The sequence below is a fragment of the Labeo rohita genome, chromosome 6 (genome assembly GCF_022985175.1).
Source record: "Labeo rohita strain BAU-BD-2019 chromosome 6, IGBB_LRoh.1.0, whole genome shotgun sequence".
Classification (NCBI taxonomy): domain Eukaryota; kingdom Metazoa; phylum Chordata; class Actinopteri; order Cypriniformes; family Cyprinidae; genus Labeo; species Labeo rohita.
This window is the reverse complement of record NC_066874.1, coordinates 34,608,692-34,626,460: the sequence shown is the minus strand read 5'-3', so window position 1 is coordinate 34,626,460 and position 17,769 is coordinate 34,608,692. Positions and strand designations below refer to the sequence as shown.

Genomic DNA, 17,769 nt, shown 5'->3' with positions numbered 1-17,769 from the left:
TGTTACTGATTTAACACAAGATTTGGTCATAATATAGCGTAAAAATTCGTTTTACAAGCAATTTTTAAAAGGTCTGTTATTTAGGTAAAAAAATTCAAGCTCAACTTAAAAAAAATTGTATCCCCATTCTCATGTTTCAAAGTAAACGCATTCTGTATGAATGCAAAACCCACAGCATAGATTTTCTGCACAATAATGTTAAGATTCTTAGCGGTGCGTTACTGTGTGCCAAATAACAATCTGACATATCGTCTCAGTACGTGTTTTATTCAGGAACCTCAAGCACCATCAACACAAAATTGAAGCAGACAACAAAACCACTGACTACAAAACCTCACACGACGCAGCGCAAGAACATACAGTGTTACAAAACTGCATTACTGCATATTATATAATGCACATTAAAAAAAGGTAAGACAACAAATGTTGAGCGTGACGGCTTCCAACGAAACATTTTGTCTTGTTAATTTGCTCTCAATCACAACTCTGAGCCAAATTCAAACAATCAGAGTGAACAGCAGAAGTGATTGATCGCGTCTTGTTAGTCGGGATTGACAACATACAATTCTTGAGCATTTCATGCACAGTGTCACATGATCCTTCAGAAATAATTTAATATGCTGATTTATGATTTATTATCAATGTTGAAAACAGTTGTGCTGCTTAATATTTTGGAACCGGTGATGTTTTTTTTTCAGGATTCTTTAATCAATAAAAGGATAAAAAGAACAGCATTTATTTAAAAGAGAAAGGTTTTTTAACAATATACACTGCTGTTCAAAAGTTTGGGTGGGGTCAGTACATTTTTATTCTTTCTTTTTTTGAAAGAAATTAATACTTTTATTCACCAATAAAAAATGATAGTATAGATTTACACTGTTAGAAAAGATTTATATTTTGAATAAATGCTGCTCTTTTTAACTTCTTGTTCAAAGAATCCTGAAAAAAAGAATCACAGGTTCCAAAAATATATTTGGCAGCACAACTGTTTCCAACATTAATTCTAATAATAAATCAGAATATAAGAATGATTTCTGAAACATCGTGTGAGTAACAGCTGATGAAAATTCAGCTTTGCATCACGGAAATAAATTATACTTTAAAGTATATTAAAATAAAAACCATTATTTTATATTGTAGTAACATTTTGCAATTTTTTTTGTATTTTGATCAAATAAATACAGCCTTGGTGAAGACAAGAGACTTGGACTTACTGATCCCAAACTTTGTTGGGCAATTAAAATAATCACAACTGAGGAAAGAGAACATGATGGCTACTACCCGAAACACTTGAGTGTGACACGAGAAATTCAGACCATAAACAAGAGGATTAATATCCAGAGAATATTCTGCTACTCTCAGCGACTGTCACTCGGCGTTCAGTCACGTGGCGTAAGAGGATAAATCAGATCTCTGCATCTGAACGCTGTAAATAAGTACAGAATCACGGAATCCCTTTTTTCCATGTTAACGTGGCTTTCACATTAGTACAATCCCACAGAGAAGCGACTGCAGAAACATCATAATCGCAATGATTCAAAGGATCAACAAGCAAAATCTCTCATCCATCTAAACTACCGTCTGCCATAGGAAATAAACCAGTAATAACAGTGCATTTATCATCCATTGCTTCAAAACACACTATTTTATCAGATGGGTTGCTTGAAACAGATGGTTTCTGTTTTAAAAAGCTGATTTCTGAAGCAAACTAAGATTGTATTAAGTGCATTGCACCATCTCCAGCTTAATTAACAAATATTAATAAATGGTGGAATGTAACTATGCCTTCAGAAAAGGCACAACGGGGTAAGTGGGTTATGTTTCTAAAAATATAATTTTTTCCAAATTCAGTATATAAAAAAAATTCAGCACAGGTTTGAGCATTTTATGACGTGTTCTTCTAATAAAAGCGATCAAAATATGAGATACTGATTGAAGAGGAGACATTTGCTGGTCCCTGGTAGAGAATAGCACAATATTTTCATCTGGAAACACGAATTAATTGTTGGAATCAATATTTACACACAGGGGACACAAAAGGCACCTGTTTTGTAGAACAACCAGATGCACAAAACTGTAAAATTACAGTAAAAAACAGGTTTTAACATTAGGATGATTTTCAAACATACAAGATTTGGTCCTCGTCCCACTCTGGTTCTGTAAGTGCAGTGGGAAATCCTGGTAAACGTTACTAATAAACGTCTTGAACTGCATTTCAAGTAGATTCTTGACTCAAAGCTTCAGTCGTGTTTATGTGAGAAACTTCATTTGTCTTTACAAGAGGAGCTGTCACAAGGGAACTTCTCTCCTCTCAGTTCTGTGTCTTTTTAAGGTAAAGTGGCTTTGTTTCAATAAAATAAAGTGGTTGTTTGGTTCTCTAGGTACCATTTAGGAAACATGCTAAAATGCCTGAACTTCTCACAACTTATTTAGACCTTGTTACTTAGTGGTTCTGATCACATGCTACTCATATTTTTAGTTATTTGTCATATTTACTGTATTGAAAGTGAACAAAAAAACATGTCATGAAATGCCTGGAGCATATTTCACCTCTAAATAAAAAAAAGAGACAAAGTTTTTTCATCCACAATTTTCATTACTGTAATGCAAAAAAAGCAAATTTTCAATACTATTTTTTATTTTAAATATATATATATATATTTTTTTTTAATTAGTACAACAATTGCAACAATTGTAGTATTTGTATTTTTATACATTATATGATGCATTACTGAAAATTAAAAAACAAACCTTGGCATTTGGGTTGTAAACTTAACTTAAAATTTTCAAAAAAATATGCCAAATGTGCAAAAAAAAAATAAAATAAAATGATATATATAGTTTTATTTTAATATTATTTTTTCATTACTGTAATGCAAAAAAAGTTCATTTTCAGTACTATTTTTAATAAAAAAAAAAACAGTATATTTGCGTGCTTAATTTTCATAAACATATGATGCCAAATGGAGGAAAAAAATAAAAAATAAATAAAAATAAAACAATACATATTTACAACACACACGCAGATATACATGCATATATCTATATCTATCTATCTATCTATCTATCTATATATATATATATATATATTTAAACTTAGATTTATAATATATCATTTGATAATTTATTAGGTACAATTAGTACAACAATTAGCACTTGCTGTACTGAATTAAGTATTGACTTTAGTATTGAGTCCTGAATTTTGCCACTTGGGTTGAAAATTTGCTTTTAAAGAAAATATTCTGCACACTGAGTAAAAAAAAAAAACCCTGATGCAAAATATTTTTTCTTCTAATTTTGGGGTAAAATATGGCCCAGACATTTCTTTGTTTAATTCACCATTTGCAATGCAGAACATGAGAAAGAACTAACTATATGAACATGTCACTGTGAAACAAACGTGACTAGAGAACAATTTGCTCAGGAACTGCTCAAGATATTCAATGCATTTCATTCTAATACAAAAATATGAAAAATAAAAAAACTATGGCATATCGTAAAGTGCCGTAAAAGTGTTTTATACCAACAAGTACTCTATTAATCTTACACTGCATTACAAGCACATTTCATAGCAGTGCGTCTGCTGTAAAACAGCGAGTGATTTCAGTGCTGGACATCTGTGGATTGATTATTAGTGGTTCTGCTAGATCTCCACAACAAATCAGCACCGAGGCTCTAGTTTAAACAGAGGGGGTGATTTATATCCACCATGTGACGTCCTTCATTCACTCTGTGCAATTGCACACAGAAATTAATATTCAGCTTAGTGGAGTGGATAGAAACACTGCAAATCACAATGTCACAGCTTGAAGTGAATCTATGTGCGTTTGTGTATATGCAACTGTTAGCATCCACGTATGGATTAATATAACGTGACGATTCAGTACCTTTTCAATATCGCTCCTTCCTAATTGTGAGTGCACATTATGTCAAGACCGACAAAATATCTTAAACCTGTTCAAAACCCGTTTTTCTTCTTTGCTCTATTCAAGTTATTGAATGTTTTTCCATTTAGGTCTCTCTCATACTTCCTACTTCCTTATGCGGGATCGCTGTCTAGCCAGTCTGTTCATGAAGCAGCAGGTCACAGTGGCGATAATCAATATGCCCACGAACAGAGCCGACGACACGCCGATCACAAGCGGTAAGAGCAGCAGATCAGCAACTGGGGAAAAAACATATCAATGAGTCAGTTTAACACCAGATAACACTATAGGTAACTATACTTTCTGTGTGATCACAAGATTTTTTTAACAGCAAAAAAAAAAGAAGAAGCCATGGTTTTCAAACTAGGATCAACAAAAAAAATATATATATATATATATATATATATAATTTGTTAAGTTTTATTTAAATAATTAAATAAAACTTTTTAATATTATTTATACTTAAAAACAATATACAAAATAATAATAAAAAATATTTTTTACTTAAATATTATTAAGTAAAATATAATTATTAAAGTAAAGATGACTTTTTCTTGAAAAAAAATGTAGTATTTATAAAATACAAAAACTATTCTAAAAAAAAAAAAATATATATATATATATATATATATATATATATATATATATATATATATATATATATAATTACTAATTTAGATTAAGTAAGTTTAATTTAGATTAAGTAGTAGTTATTTTTTATGTTAAAAAAACATTATATATACACACAATATTATTTTAACAAATTAGTTTCATAAATGTAAATTAATAAATAATTTTTTAATCTAAAATTTTTACTTTTATGAAACTAATGTTAAAATAATATTGTGTATATATATAATGTTTTTATTTTACATAAAAAATAACTGTTACTTAATCTAAAATACTGTGTCAGCTTAATAACAGTAAATATTGTCCAGATAATATTAACAAATTACTTTCTCAATAAAAGAAAATTAATTAATTACTAAATAATAAAACTTGAATCAATTTAATAAAAGTCCATTTAAACTTAAAAACAACAAAACTTATTTTGTTGCCTTTACAATGTTTTCCTTACACAGTATGTCATATATATACATATATACATATATATGTATATACATATACATATACATACACACACACACACACATACACATATACATACACCTTTTTTGTATGTACAAAATTTAAAAGTCATATTTATGGGTCCTTGAGATCAAAATATTTAAAAAGCTCTGGCTAGGAAACTAAACACTGTCAGACAGGTTATTCCTGTACAGAAACAGTCTTCAGTCTATGATCATAGCTCACCTCGTGCATACAGGTACAGTTGTACGGTCACTGACTCTGCTTTAGCGCCGGTGTTGTACCATCCGCCACGTGGATCCTGTGACCAAACCTCCGCTCGACACTGATAATGTCCCTTATCCTCCTCAACGGCCGAGAAGATCCTTAACCTGTAGGAGCGTTCAGACATGCGGTCCACGCTCAAATCGCTGCCGTTGCTGTAGATGCGTGTGAGGCCGTCGTAGGTCAGAGTCGCGAGGAGGCGACTTCCTGTGCTCTCCTCAGAAAGCGTACCGTCTTTCTTCACCGGGTCGTCCGGCTTGTGAAGCCACTGCACCTCCACTTGCGAAGCACCCGTGGTTTGCACAGACACGTTGCAGAACAAGGTGACGGTGCTGCCGCGCTTCAGGAGCGGTCGGCGGGGTAAATCAACGCTGGCAGATACACGGACCTCTGAACAGACACACAAACACACACACTACGTCAGTAAACACTCAGCATACCATCTGGGACATACTTCATTCTAAAATCAAACTGAAAAAAAAGCTAAATAATGACTTATTTATTAAATTATTAAGAGTTTGGGATATTAATTAGATCTATGTGAAAATGTATGTATTAATATTTTCAGCATTTTAAAGGTGCTCTACACTACTATGTAAAAGTTTGGGGTCTTTTCTGCTCACAACAGTATTTATTTAAACAAAAGTGCAGTAAAATTGTGAAATAATATTACAATGTCACATAGCTGTTTTCTATGTGAATATATGTTGAAATGTATTTTTTTCTTCTGTGATCAAAGCTGAATTTTCAGCATCATTACTCCAGTCTTCAGTGTCACATGATCCTTCAGAAATCATTCTAATATGCTGATTTGCTGCTTAACAAACATTTATGATTATTATCAATGTTGAAAACAGTTGTGCTGCACAATATTTCTGTGGAAACCGTGATGGATTTTATTTTTCTTGTTTCACAGATGAATAGAAGTTCAAAAGAACAGCATTTATTTAAAATAGAAATATTTTGTTACATTATAAATGCATTTACTGTCACTTTTGATCAATTGAATGCATCCTCGATGAATAAAAGTATTCAGTCCCTTCAAAAAAAAAAAAAACTTTAGTTTAAAAATGAAGTAAAATAGAGTACATGTCTAGTTAAAAAAATTATAAAGAATGTTTTCCACACATTCACTTCAGTAAACGTGACATGTTTAGGGACCTTCTGTTTTATTGTTACCAAATTCTGTTTAAGCATGTCTAATTATTTGAAAGCATAAAAACAACTTATTTTTACAATATTAATTTTTTTCTGGTCATCAAATGAAGCCATAAAATATTAATTTAATTGATCTTTTAATCAAATGAAAATTAAACAAACTTTACTTTTTGGCAAACAAAGTTACTATTAAAATTAAAACATGAAAGAAATATTGTGTGATTATTCCTTAATAAAATAAAGTTTTACCAATTTTAATAATAACAGTACTAGTAGTATGTACATCCTACTAAACAATAATGTCTTCAAGTTCTTCAAAGTCTTCAAGAAATGGTAAAATGCTCATTAAGACGTCAGAGTAGTTCTAGAAATGTTGTTTATGTATTTATGTCATTTGGTGAGACAGCAGACACTGTAATCACTGCGAGTGTCACATGCACTTCAGTATGTCTGTAGTAAACATGGAGACACGAGTGTAAAAATGGAGACACACAGAACATGAGTGATTCATATTTAAAGGATTTAGTCTTTTTGCTCTTTTATTTAGTCTTGTTGCCTAATTTTTAGAGATACTAGTCCAAACCGCGATTTGATTCAAGTGTAATGACCTACTTCTGATTAATTCATCCAAACAAATGTGACAAATTCCGTGACATTCCACGTTATACAGTAAATTCCGTTTTTATGACTTGGATTCCGTCAATGGTTTCCGCATCGCAGAAATCATAGGCCCCAAAACTTAATAGAGTTTTGAATCAATTTACTAAATTGGCCAGTTCAAAATGATTCTAGAAAATGACACAATGGCCTCATAAACAGTGCATCCAAAATCATCACACTCATAATGTCACCTAACGAATGAATTGTTATTGACATTATTTTCATGATTAGAAATGGGCTCAAAAACATGCAAAACATTTTCTCACGCACCTTTAGTCTTCAGGCTAACAGTGACCCAGTCTGATCTCTGCGTTATCGTGGCGGGACTCGTCGGTCCTGGCGTTTTCCTCCCGGCGTAGACGCTCACGGCGCAGCGGTAGAGTCCGGCGTCAGCAGGGTAAACGGAGAACAGGCGCAGAGAGAACCTCCCGTCGGCCTCCTTCTCCATGCTGCCGCCTCCCGCCCTGCTGACGTCATCACCCCAGGCCACCACGCCGTCGGGAGACACGCGCGCCACCTCCACCTCCACGCCGCCCGCCGGCCCACGCCTCATCCACTGCACCAGCAGCGCCGAGCGGTTCCACGCGCCTACGCCGGACACCTGACAGGTGAGGGTGAGCGGAGCGCCGGGCTGCAGAGAGACGTCACCAACCGGTACAGAATGTACAGTCAGCGTGTCCGCTGGTGAGGAGACAGAAAACACACAGACTGGTTATTAAATCCAGAGCTTTAAATAAAGACTAACCAAACTGTAGAGAGAGTGTAAATAAGAGATTGATTGTGCAGTGTAGAGAGCTTTGTCGACTATAATAGTACTTTGCGCGATCGCAATATACTAAGATGAGTGACAGCAGGTTTTTTGGTTATTAATTAGAAGGTGGTTCTGAAATTTTGAGGAGCACAAGAGCATCTAAAACGACAAGTAAATGTAGAGCCCTGAAATAAGAGAGGTTGTTTCTAACCAAGCGGTTGAACGGTGAGATTCCCGAGCTCCATTGTCCTCTGTGCGATGCGTTCCCATTTGCCATCCGGATCTCTGATCCACTGCGCAGCCTCGCAGAAATACGACCCAGAATCCTCCGGTGCCAGAGCGCTCATCTTCAGCACGTACAGATCCCGGCCTCCGTCCCCCTTCCGCTTTTCCACAGCGATCTCTCCATCCCGGTATCTCTTTCCGTAGGCGCCGCTGTGGCCCGGCGTCACACGCAGTTCGCGGTCGATGGCGATGATCTCTCTCAGGTTGTGACCCAGAGACTCCGCCCCTCTGCTGCTCCGCACGCCGAACGTGACGGACACATGAGTGTGCTGATCTGATTGGACAGATGTGGCGCACGTCAGCTGAAGCTCAGTGCCTTCGATTACAGGCTGGCCGCTCAGAATGCGAGTGTGTGTTATGAGCAGCGTGTCTGGAATCACTACGGGAATAAAGGACAAAATGCTTTTGATTTATATTTATATAAAAGAATATTTCAAAAACATTCAGAAAAATTTACTTTTTGACCATTTAATGACATGACTCAAATTTTAAACAGTAAAACCCCAAGAAAAAGTCATAATATGCATAATAAAAAAAAAAAAAAAACATAGTTGTAAAGTTTTATTTTTACTATTTTAGCTTTATTTTTTACTATATATAGAGAGAGAGAGAGAAAATAATTTGTATTTATGTTGCTTTCATATTGTTTGAAAACTATTTTATATAAAATAATCATATTTTTACTATAAATAATATTTTTTTAAATTATTTATTTATTAAAGTTGCATATACTCAGTTTCATTAAGGTGTAAAGAAAATGTGTTACTACTTTATCCTGCGTTACAAATTTAGATAAAAATCGTATGAATAGGTTTTTTTAAACACAATAAAATTATAGTTTATATATTATATTTCATGTATTATATACAGGGCTTCTGTAGGTTGCATGTAGATAAACTTAAGACTTTTTTTAACTTTTAATGCCATGACTTTATTGCATTAAATTTAAGACTTCCTTCTTTGATTTAAGACTTAAAATGTGGAAGTTTATGTAAATAGCAAACAGTGATATTTCACATAAAAAAAAAATGTAAAAAAAAGACTTTTTAGAAAATAAACTGCATATCTTCTAGTTAACATCTAAAGTATCCTAAGAACAATCTTAAAAAAATATATTCACTTTTTTTGCAAACTTGCTCCAAATAAACACATTGAAAAAAGTGATATTTACTAGTATTTCTTCATATTTTCTCTCAATTTCTTCATTGACACCTCTCGTGAAAAAAGGCTGAATTAAGATTTTTTAAGGCCCACTAACCCCTACTAGGAATTTTGCACATGCATTTAAAACACATTTTTTTTAAAAATAATCATCATCGACCCATCCATTATTTTTCTGATACACCACCTACCTTTGACCACCACTGATGAGCTGTAGTTTCCTTGGAAGCGGGTGTCAGTGCTGGGTGTGTAACACTCGTAGCGGCCCTGATCATCTGCGCGGAGCCTCTGGATGATCAGCCTGGCTTTGTCGCCCGAATCTCTCTCGACCCGAACCTCTCCGGCCTGTACGCGACTCTGGAACGGTGCGTATGGAAAGCCCGCGTCCCGCGTAGACACCACACCGATTTGTCGACCCTCAGCATCCTCCCGGTACAAGTACCACTCGAAATCCTGCGTCCGCGGGCCTTCGTATCCCGAAACGGCACAGGGAAGGGACAGCGAGAAACCTGCGACCCGGTACAGCGGCCCAGCGGGAAGAGTGACCTCACGGCACAAACAGCACTGGAGCTCTAACACAAACAGAGACAGAATGTTAACTACAGGGATCAATATATGCAAAGCTGTTTTCAGAGTGAGGTCGATAAATTAGCTCACACCGCACAATATTTCCACTTCAATCATCTCATTAAAATATTGCGCAAAAAATTCTAATTAAATTTCATCTTGACAGCACAAGTGATGCTCGCAGTTTTCAGCATCTGTAGTCTCCATATATGAGGACTTAAACACATGAACACACAAAACAATTTACGCGCTCATAATGAATGCTCACACTGTACATGTGCACAGCCACTTTTAGAAAATAATCTGCGTATCTTCAAATTACTATGTGATCAATCCTAACTAAAATCTTAAAAAAATATTTTAACATTTTCTACATACATGCACCAAATAACAACTTAATTGGAAATAGCACACAATAAACAAAGTGATATTTACATTTCTGGTATATGTATAAAGCACTTAAACTTTGGTTGTTTTATTGGTACTATATAAATAATAAAAAAAAAGAAAACTGTTACACAGTAGACAGAGATCAATACATTCAAATTAGTTTTCCAAATGAGATCAATAAATTAGCACACACTGCACAATATTCCCACTTAAATGAGGGCACCGTCAAACATCGCCGTATAAAATCATGGGACTGGGCGTAAGTATTGTTTATTCATGCCCACCCTTTGTTTGTGTGTGTTGTAATGCATCTCTGAATGAAAGGGTCTGAATAATGAACAGTAATCCCATTCTGTCAGTCCGCGCCCATTTTACAACCTGTGAGGTCACAGCTGAACTCATCGTTTTAACAGGGTGAGTCATTTTACAGACCTATCTGAGGGTTATTTACATACATCCTCATTCTGCTAAAGAACCAGAAATAAACCAGACACTCTTACCCACATAAAGGTACCGCATTACATTTGACACATTACCTTCTAAGGCCTTTAAGTGATCAACAACATCCTTTGCTGTTAAACGATCGCCCTGATGAACACTTCCTGGACTGAAGCAGCTTACTTGATTCTCCATGAATCATTTTGTAGAAAAAAAAAAACTCAGTGAGTGTCAAATCTGATCTTTTGGATCTTTTGAGGAACGTTTGTTTTCAGAAGCTTTACTTTCACTGTTCCTCAGTGGAGGAATGATCTTCACAAGCCTCCAAAACATCTCATATCTTTTGAGGAATGTTTATATTTGTTCATCTCTCAATCATCGTTGGACTGCATTGCATTATATGCTTGGATCATTTACATCTCATTTTATAGAAACACAATATAAAGATAGATATAAAATGATAACTGATATTTCTATTGTTTTATATACGTATCTGCTAAACTGTTCTAAAGATTTCATTGATTTACAAGCATTAGAATCTACTTTTTGTCCATATAAATATCAGCATTTGCAACAAATGACATATTTTTACTTAGTTTAAGTCTCTGAATAAAACTGAGCTGTTTTTTCTTTTTTGCCAAATGAAAAAAACATGTTTATTTGAAATATTTATGCTGAACTAATTTTATAAAACAGGGCTTGATATGCATACATTTGGGTTTGACATGCACTAGGCAGCAAGACGTAAACTTCTGAACTGAATGCAAAACTATTCCCACAATTACTGAGTGGTCTGTGTGTGACTCGCTGTTTGACTGGTGATTGCAAAGGCAGATATGTAAACAAGTTCAGATAAACTAGGCTTTTGTAATGCGGCTGAGTGTTGATATAAGTATGATGTCACCTGTCCCGTTTAACCACAATTTACCACAGCCTGAAAAACGAGACAGGTGTTGACAGGTTTCCTTCGCAAACATTTATCACTACGTAAACTACTTTCTCCCAAAAAAAACCCATAGTACCCAATGTCATCTCTGCAGGTCAGCAGCGCTCGACATGTTACTACAACTACTATGACTTCAAATCCATTTTAATTTAGCAAATAACCTTTCTGTCATTTTCATTTCTTTTAAAGGCATATTTCTGGTTTACTGTTATGACAGTTACTAACAATAACTGTATTTTGGTGGAAACGGCGGTCATTTCTGTAAGCGTTTTCTGGCCGGCATCAGGCTCTTCTGGCAGGTCACTCTAGCTTCATTGACTCATGGGAAGTGACCACACACACCCTCCGATAATGACCGAAAATCCTGCGCAGCTTATACGTACATTATGATGTCATTATTATGCTGTGTGGAAATGAAGGAACCGCTGTACTATATAAAAGTACTGTGCTTTTCTGTTGCTCAAACACTAGCAAGGTCATGGGTTCAATTCCCAGTGAAAGCAATAACTGGTAAAATATAAACGTGTACCTTAAATGCAATGCAAGTCACTTTGGATAAAAGCATCTTCCAAATGCATAATATAAAACAATGTTTTAAGCTTGTATTAAGCAACACGAAATAAAGGGTCAAATGAAGACCCATATGAATCTGAACACAAAGTTTGCAATAATGGTATTGAAACTACACTACACACAGGATCAATGAATTGTACACAAAAGCACTGATATATATGACATTAAATGACCAAAGCTCAATGTATTTACATGGTACACCAAGGTACTTCCTTAAAATGTATTCCAGTAGCGAACAGTGCTAGCAACACCAAGGTTGTGGGTTCGATTCTCAGGGAATGCATAAACTGATTAGAATATATATTTAATGAAATTCAAGTTGCTTTGGATGAAAGTGTCTTGCCAAATGCATAATTGCAAAAAACATGGTATTTCCATGGTATTTTGTAAGTGTGGTAATTTCATGACATATCCGAAAACAGTGCAATATAGCTTTGAATGATTACCATATTCCTACGCTATGGTATTTACATGCAACTCCAAAGAATACTACCATAGTACTACCACAGACAACATGGTATTACCATGTTACTCAGATAAATATGTGACCCTGGACCACAAAACCATTCATAAGTGTAAATTTTTCAAAACTGAGCTTTATACATCATCTGAAAGCTGAATAAATAAGCTTTCCATCGATGTATGGTTTGTTAGGATAGGACAATATTTGGCTGAGATGTAAATATTTGGTGTTTTCATGGTACTACTTTTTAAGTAAGGTGCTCTCATGACATATCCAAAAACACTGTAATATAGTTTTGAATGATTACCATATTCCTATACCATGGTATTTACATGCAACTCCAATGAATACTACCACAGACAACGTGATATTACCATGTTACTTAGATAAATATGACCTTTAATGACCAAAGCACAATGTATTCACATGGTACACCAAGATACTTCCTTAAAATGTATTCCAGTAGAGAATCGTGCTAGCAACACCAAGGCTGTGGGTTCGATTCTCAGGGAATGCATAAACTGATTAGAATATATATTTAATGAAATGCAAGTTGCTTTGGATAAAAGTGTCTTGCCAAATGCATAATTGCAAAAAACATGGTATTTCCATGGTATTTTGTAAGTGTGGTAATCTCATGACATATCCGAAAATATTGCAATAGAGCTTTGAATGATTACCATATCCCTACGCTATGGTATTTACATGCTACTCCAAGGAATACTACCATAGTACTACCACAGACAACATGGTATTACCACGTTACTCAGATAAATATGACATTTAATGACCAAAGCACAATGTATTTACATAGTACACCAAGGTACTTCCTTAAAATGTATTCCAGTAGAGAATAGTGCTAGCAACACCAAGGTTGTGGGTTCGATTCCCAAAGAACTGATTAAAATATATACTGAATGAAATGTAGTTTGCTTTGGCCAAATGTATAAATGCAAAACACATGGTATTTCCATGGTACTACTTTTTAAGTATGGTGCTCTCATGACATATCCAAAAACACTGTAATATAGTTTTGAATGATTACCATATTCCTATACCATGGTATTTACATGCAACTCCAATGAATACTACCACAGACAACATGGTATTACCATGTTACTTAGATATATACCACTAAATACGTACTGGAGCTCAATATTTACACAGAATATTAACATTAGTACCTGAATATTCCATTAACGTTATAGTATCGCGTTATAAATGACATTACTGTACCATTTCCAAAAAACATGGCAGTACAATATTACCTCATTGTTATTGGAGGATTGAGGTGGATTATATGAAGCAGATGGACATTAAACATGAGCAGGCTGGACTCACCCCACAGTAAAGCGATGAACGTGATCCACCACGATGCCATTCCGCTCTGATCTCCACAACACACTCGCGTTTACACTGTTTTACTATAGTAAACACATGCTAGCGTGCTGTCCTAGGGCTGGTGCTGAAATCAAACGACTGACTGGACAAACAAACACGGGCGCGCTTCTGATTTTACCCGCGGATTATGTCCCATAGAGCGCGTGTTTCAAACCAACACTGCTGTTGCGCAAACGTTTCGGTCTTCCGTTCGTTATCGCTCTTTTACGCCTCCCTTTTCCCTCGCGATCACACCGTCCGACCGATTCACACATAAATCAGGCGGTCGACTGAAAGTAGTGCATAACGTCACGCGCAAGCAGACTGACGTTCATCGGTTAGTCGTCGTCCAATGATGTTACGCAGCACGGACGAACACAGCCAATTGGAGGCCAACGCGATGGACGCTTGGATCAGTTTTAATGTGTGGTTAAATCGATGTTTGAATGTAGGACAACACTGGCGCGAAAAATATCACGATAATAACGGATTCCAATGAAACACAAAATATCTAATTTTTACATACAATTAAGTGTCATTGTCAACGCTTTCTTTTATCTATCTTCCCCTCGTTTCCTTAATTAATTTAATTACCTTTAATTTCTTTATTGTACTTACCTTTTATTTTATTTTGGGGCAACATTATAAAATAACGTCAATACAGTCAATACATTCAAATAAAAACAATAATTTACAACTAAATAATGAAGCTGAGAAACTTTAATAGACATTTTTTATACCCTGAGACTGCTGAATACTTTATTTTGAGATAATTAAATTGAATATATTCAATATTGAATATATTCCTCTAAATTCAACAAATAATCTATTTATATGTATAGAACTTGTACACTAAATTTGCAGGAAATTGTTTTTCTGGAAACAATTTTAGAGACCCAATCGTCATCATCATCAGCATAATCATCGTTAGCATCTTTATTATCAATATCAAAATCATGAACATTCAAGTAAATGTGATTTTAAAATGAATCAAAGCTATAAATTTGACATTTAATTCCAATATTTTATTTTGCATGTATTTTTTTCTGTTTTTGAGAAACCAGCTTACCAAATACACATCTTTGGCTCCATCTAGTGGAGAAACAATTATTTGCTCACTAACGGACAAAACAAATTAAACCTAAGCTTTGTATCTTTACAAAACTTTGTCTGATGTTATTAAATCTGTGGTTTATATTTCGTTGATAGAATGTTTTGTCTAAAACTCAAACCAAGAGTAATGTATGAACAGCCTAAAGAAGTTCCCACTTAAAGCTCATAAATATTGTTCATAATTAATGTGAGTGGTTTGAACAAGTATTAAAGTTTAAAACCATATGGTATGACATTTATAAGTGATCAGATTTAAGATTTCTCACTTTGCAACGTTAAAAATAGGAAAAATTCCACAGATTTACAGGCCATATTACAGAAACTACAGTGGGTCTTTTTTGATAAGGTAAGCACCAATCAGAACACCTCAACAACCGCATGGCAACGCGTTAAAACCCAATCAGAACTGCCCAACAACCGCATGGCAACGGGCGAAAGCCAATCAGAACACCTCAACAACCGCATAGCAACGGACTAAAAGCGCTTCATAAAGCTTAGCCAATCACAACAACGCTCTAGAATAATAGAGCAGACTTTCTTCAGAAAATGCACAGTATATACTTTAATAGTTTATTTTAGACGTTTAATTTTTTTTGAAAGTTTTTGTTGTTTCTTTCATTCTTTATGTGCATCTCTCAAGTCTCCTCAGTGGGGCAGCATTGTGTTTCATCTTGACCTGCCCTCATTTAAAATGACTGGGAAACCAACTTTTTTTTTTTTTTTTATCTTTGGCCTTTATTTTAATCTTATTAAACATGGTGCACACACAGAAATAAAGGTCTACATGTACACAGAGTAAATATTTAATTAAAGACATTATAATGTTTTTGTGGACTACAGTCGGTGTTCCACACAATGAAGTTATAATGCGTGCTGGAGCAGAAAAATGCATTCGAAATGATAAAGTTTCTTTACATGGCGCTCGTGCGTATAAATCTTCGGCTGTGGCGGTGCCATACGGTCTCATTTATCAAGCTTTAATCTGAGCATTTGATGAGCTGTTCACTGCCGTCTGAATTATTAATGTAATTGCCATTGCTGAATGACTTTACTATGAACCACCACTGCAGGCAATTTATTTCATCAAATCTCCATCGAGCTCACAACACACACGCACGCACACACTAACACACAGTGTAGCCTTGGCCCCGTCTGTAGATTCGATTTTGTGGCTTCACCAGGAGCCAAAATCATCAGCAGATTCTGTGTATCTTATAAGAAGTCGAGTAAAGTTATATGAACAATTTTTTCCTTCCCCCAATATGCTGTGTTTCCTTTTTTGTGTGTGTTTTGATCCCGGCTCTTGCGGCGGGCCGCTCTGTGGTGAGGCGCGGGCTGGAGTGGCGCTGCTGTGTTATTTTTGGCGGCAGCGGCGGTTGGTGGCTCTAGAGATGGAGTGGAGCGTTCCGGATCCAAACCCAGGCTGTTTAAGGGAATTCTCATCTGTAATGATCAGCGTCATTATGGGCTCACACTAACTGCAGGACGAGCCGCGTGTTAATTTCGGCACGTCCCTCAAAAACACGTCGCCCCTCCGTACATGCATCTTGACGTGCATCATGCTACATGAATGCAGGAGAGCAAACCTCCTTCTTCTTCTTCTTCTTGAAGAAGAAACGAAACATCGTTTTAGACTGGGTGGAACTGAAATATTTCAGTGGCCTCCAGTTATTTTAGTATCACTGATGTTTTTATTTTGATATTTACTGTTACATTTGCATTTTAGGTTTGTTGTTTTTGGTCATTTTTAGTTGTTACTTTGTTGTTATTAACTTTAGTAAGTTGTTTTAGCATTTACTGAGTGAAAATGAATGAAATGAAACAAAGTTTAAGCTTTGCTACATTTTATTTTTAGCTAATGTTTATTTGTTTCAAAAAACAATGTAAAAGTAACAAAGTAAAAACGCTGTTAGTTTTTCTACCTCAAAATGTAACATTTAATTCAATGTGTTATGTTTCTTTGTAACTGTAAAATTGCAATTTCTGAGAGAAAACTGCTTCTACACCACATTTATTTCAGTGTAATTTGAGTTTAAGTGAACAAACTAAACTAGCAAAGACAAAGCATGTCTTTCAGACAACTTTAGACTATAATACTGAACATACAACGTTAAAAGTTATCTTTCTTTTGTATATCTTCTTGTATGTACCTTCAGTGACCCCCAGGGGTCAATGGATCCATAGTTAAAAACCCTGGGCTGATTAAATTACATTACACAGAAATTCAAGCTATTCTTCATTTTATAAAACAATACTTTATGTTTAGTGTTTGTTTTTTAAATAAATGTGACCCTGGACCTCAAAGCCAGTCTTAAGGGTCAATTTTTTAAAAAATTGAAGTTTTATACATTACAATAAATACGTTTTCCATTGATGTATTGTTATGATAGGACAATATTTGGCTGAGAAATTTGTAAATCTGGAATCTGTGGGTGCAAAAAAATCAAGATGTTGAGAAAATCACCTTTAAAGTTGTCCAAATGAAGTTCTTGGCAATGCATATTACTAATTAAAAAATAAGCTTTGATATATTTACGGTAGGAAACTTCATGGAAAATTATCTGAATATCCTATTGATTTTTGGCATTAAAAAAAAAAAAAAAAA

At 34.9% G+C, this 17,769-nt stretch overlaps 1 protein-coding gene across 1 annotated transcript; it reads right to left on the bottom strand.

Annotated features, from left to right (window-relative positions):
* Positions 1-251: 251 nt before the first annotated feature.
* igsf8 (immunoglobulin superfamily, member 8) lies at positions 252-14,329 on the bottom strand. The gene is made up of 6 exons (XM_051112706.1): positions 14,013-14,329; positions 9,486-9,866; positions 8,060-8,512; positions 7,368-7,778; positions 5,241-5,669; positions 252-4,165 (listed from the first exon to the last, which is right to left on the bottom strand). Exons 1-6 carry the CDS (start codon positions 14,050-14,052, stop codon positions 4,032-4,034), a joined length of 1,848 nt encoding a protein of 615 aa, XP_050968663.1. The 5' UTR covers positions 14,053-14,329; the 3' UTR covers positions 252-4,031.
* Between the last annotated feature and the right edge of the window lie 3,440 nt (positions 14,330-17,769).

Bases quoted from the DNA above. Each gene is read 5' to 3' on its own strand.
- igsf8 (XM_051112706.1), bottom strand. From the start codon at position 14,052: ATGGCATCGTGGTGGATCACGTTCATCGCTTTACTGTGGG. The intron at 8,513-9,485 runs GTAGGTGGTGTA...TTATTCCCGTAG, and splicing joins CTCATCAGTGGTGGTCAAAG to TGATTCCAGACACGCTGCTC. The intron at 7,779-8,059 runs GTTAGAAACAAC...TCTCCTCACCAG, and splicing joins TCTCACCGTTCAACCGCTTG to CGGACACGCTGACTGTACAT.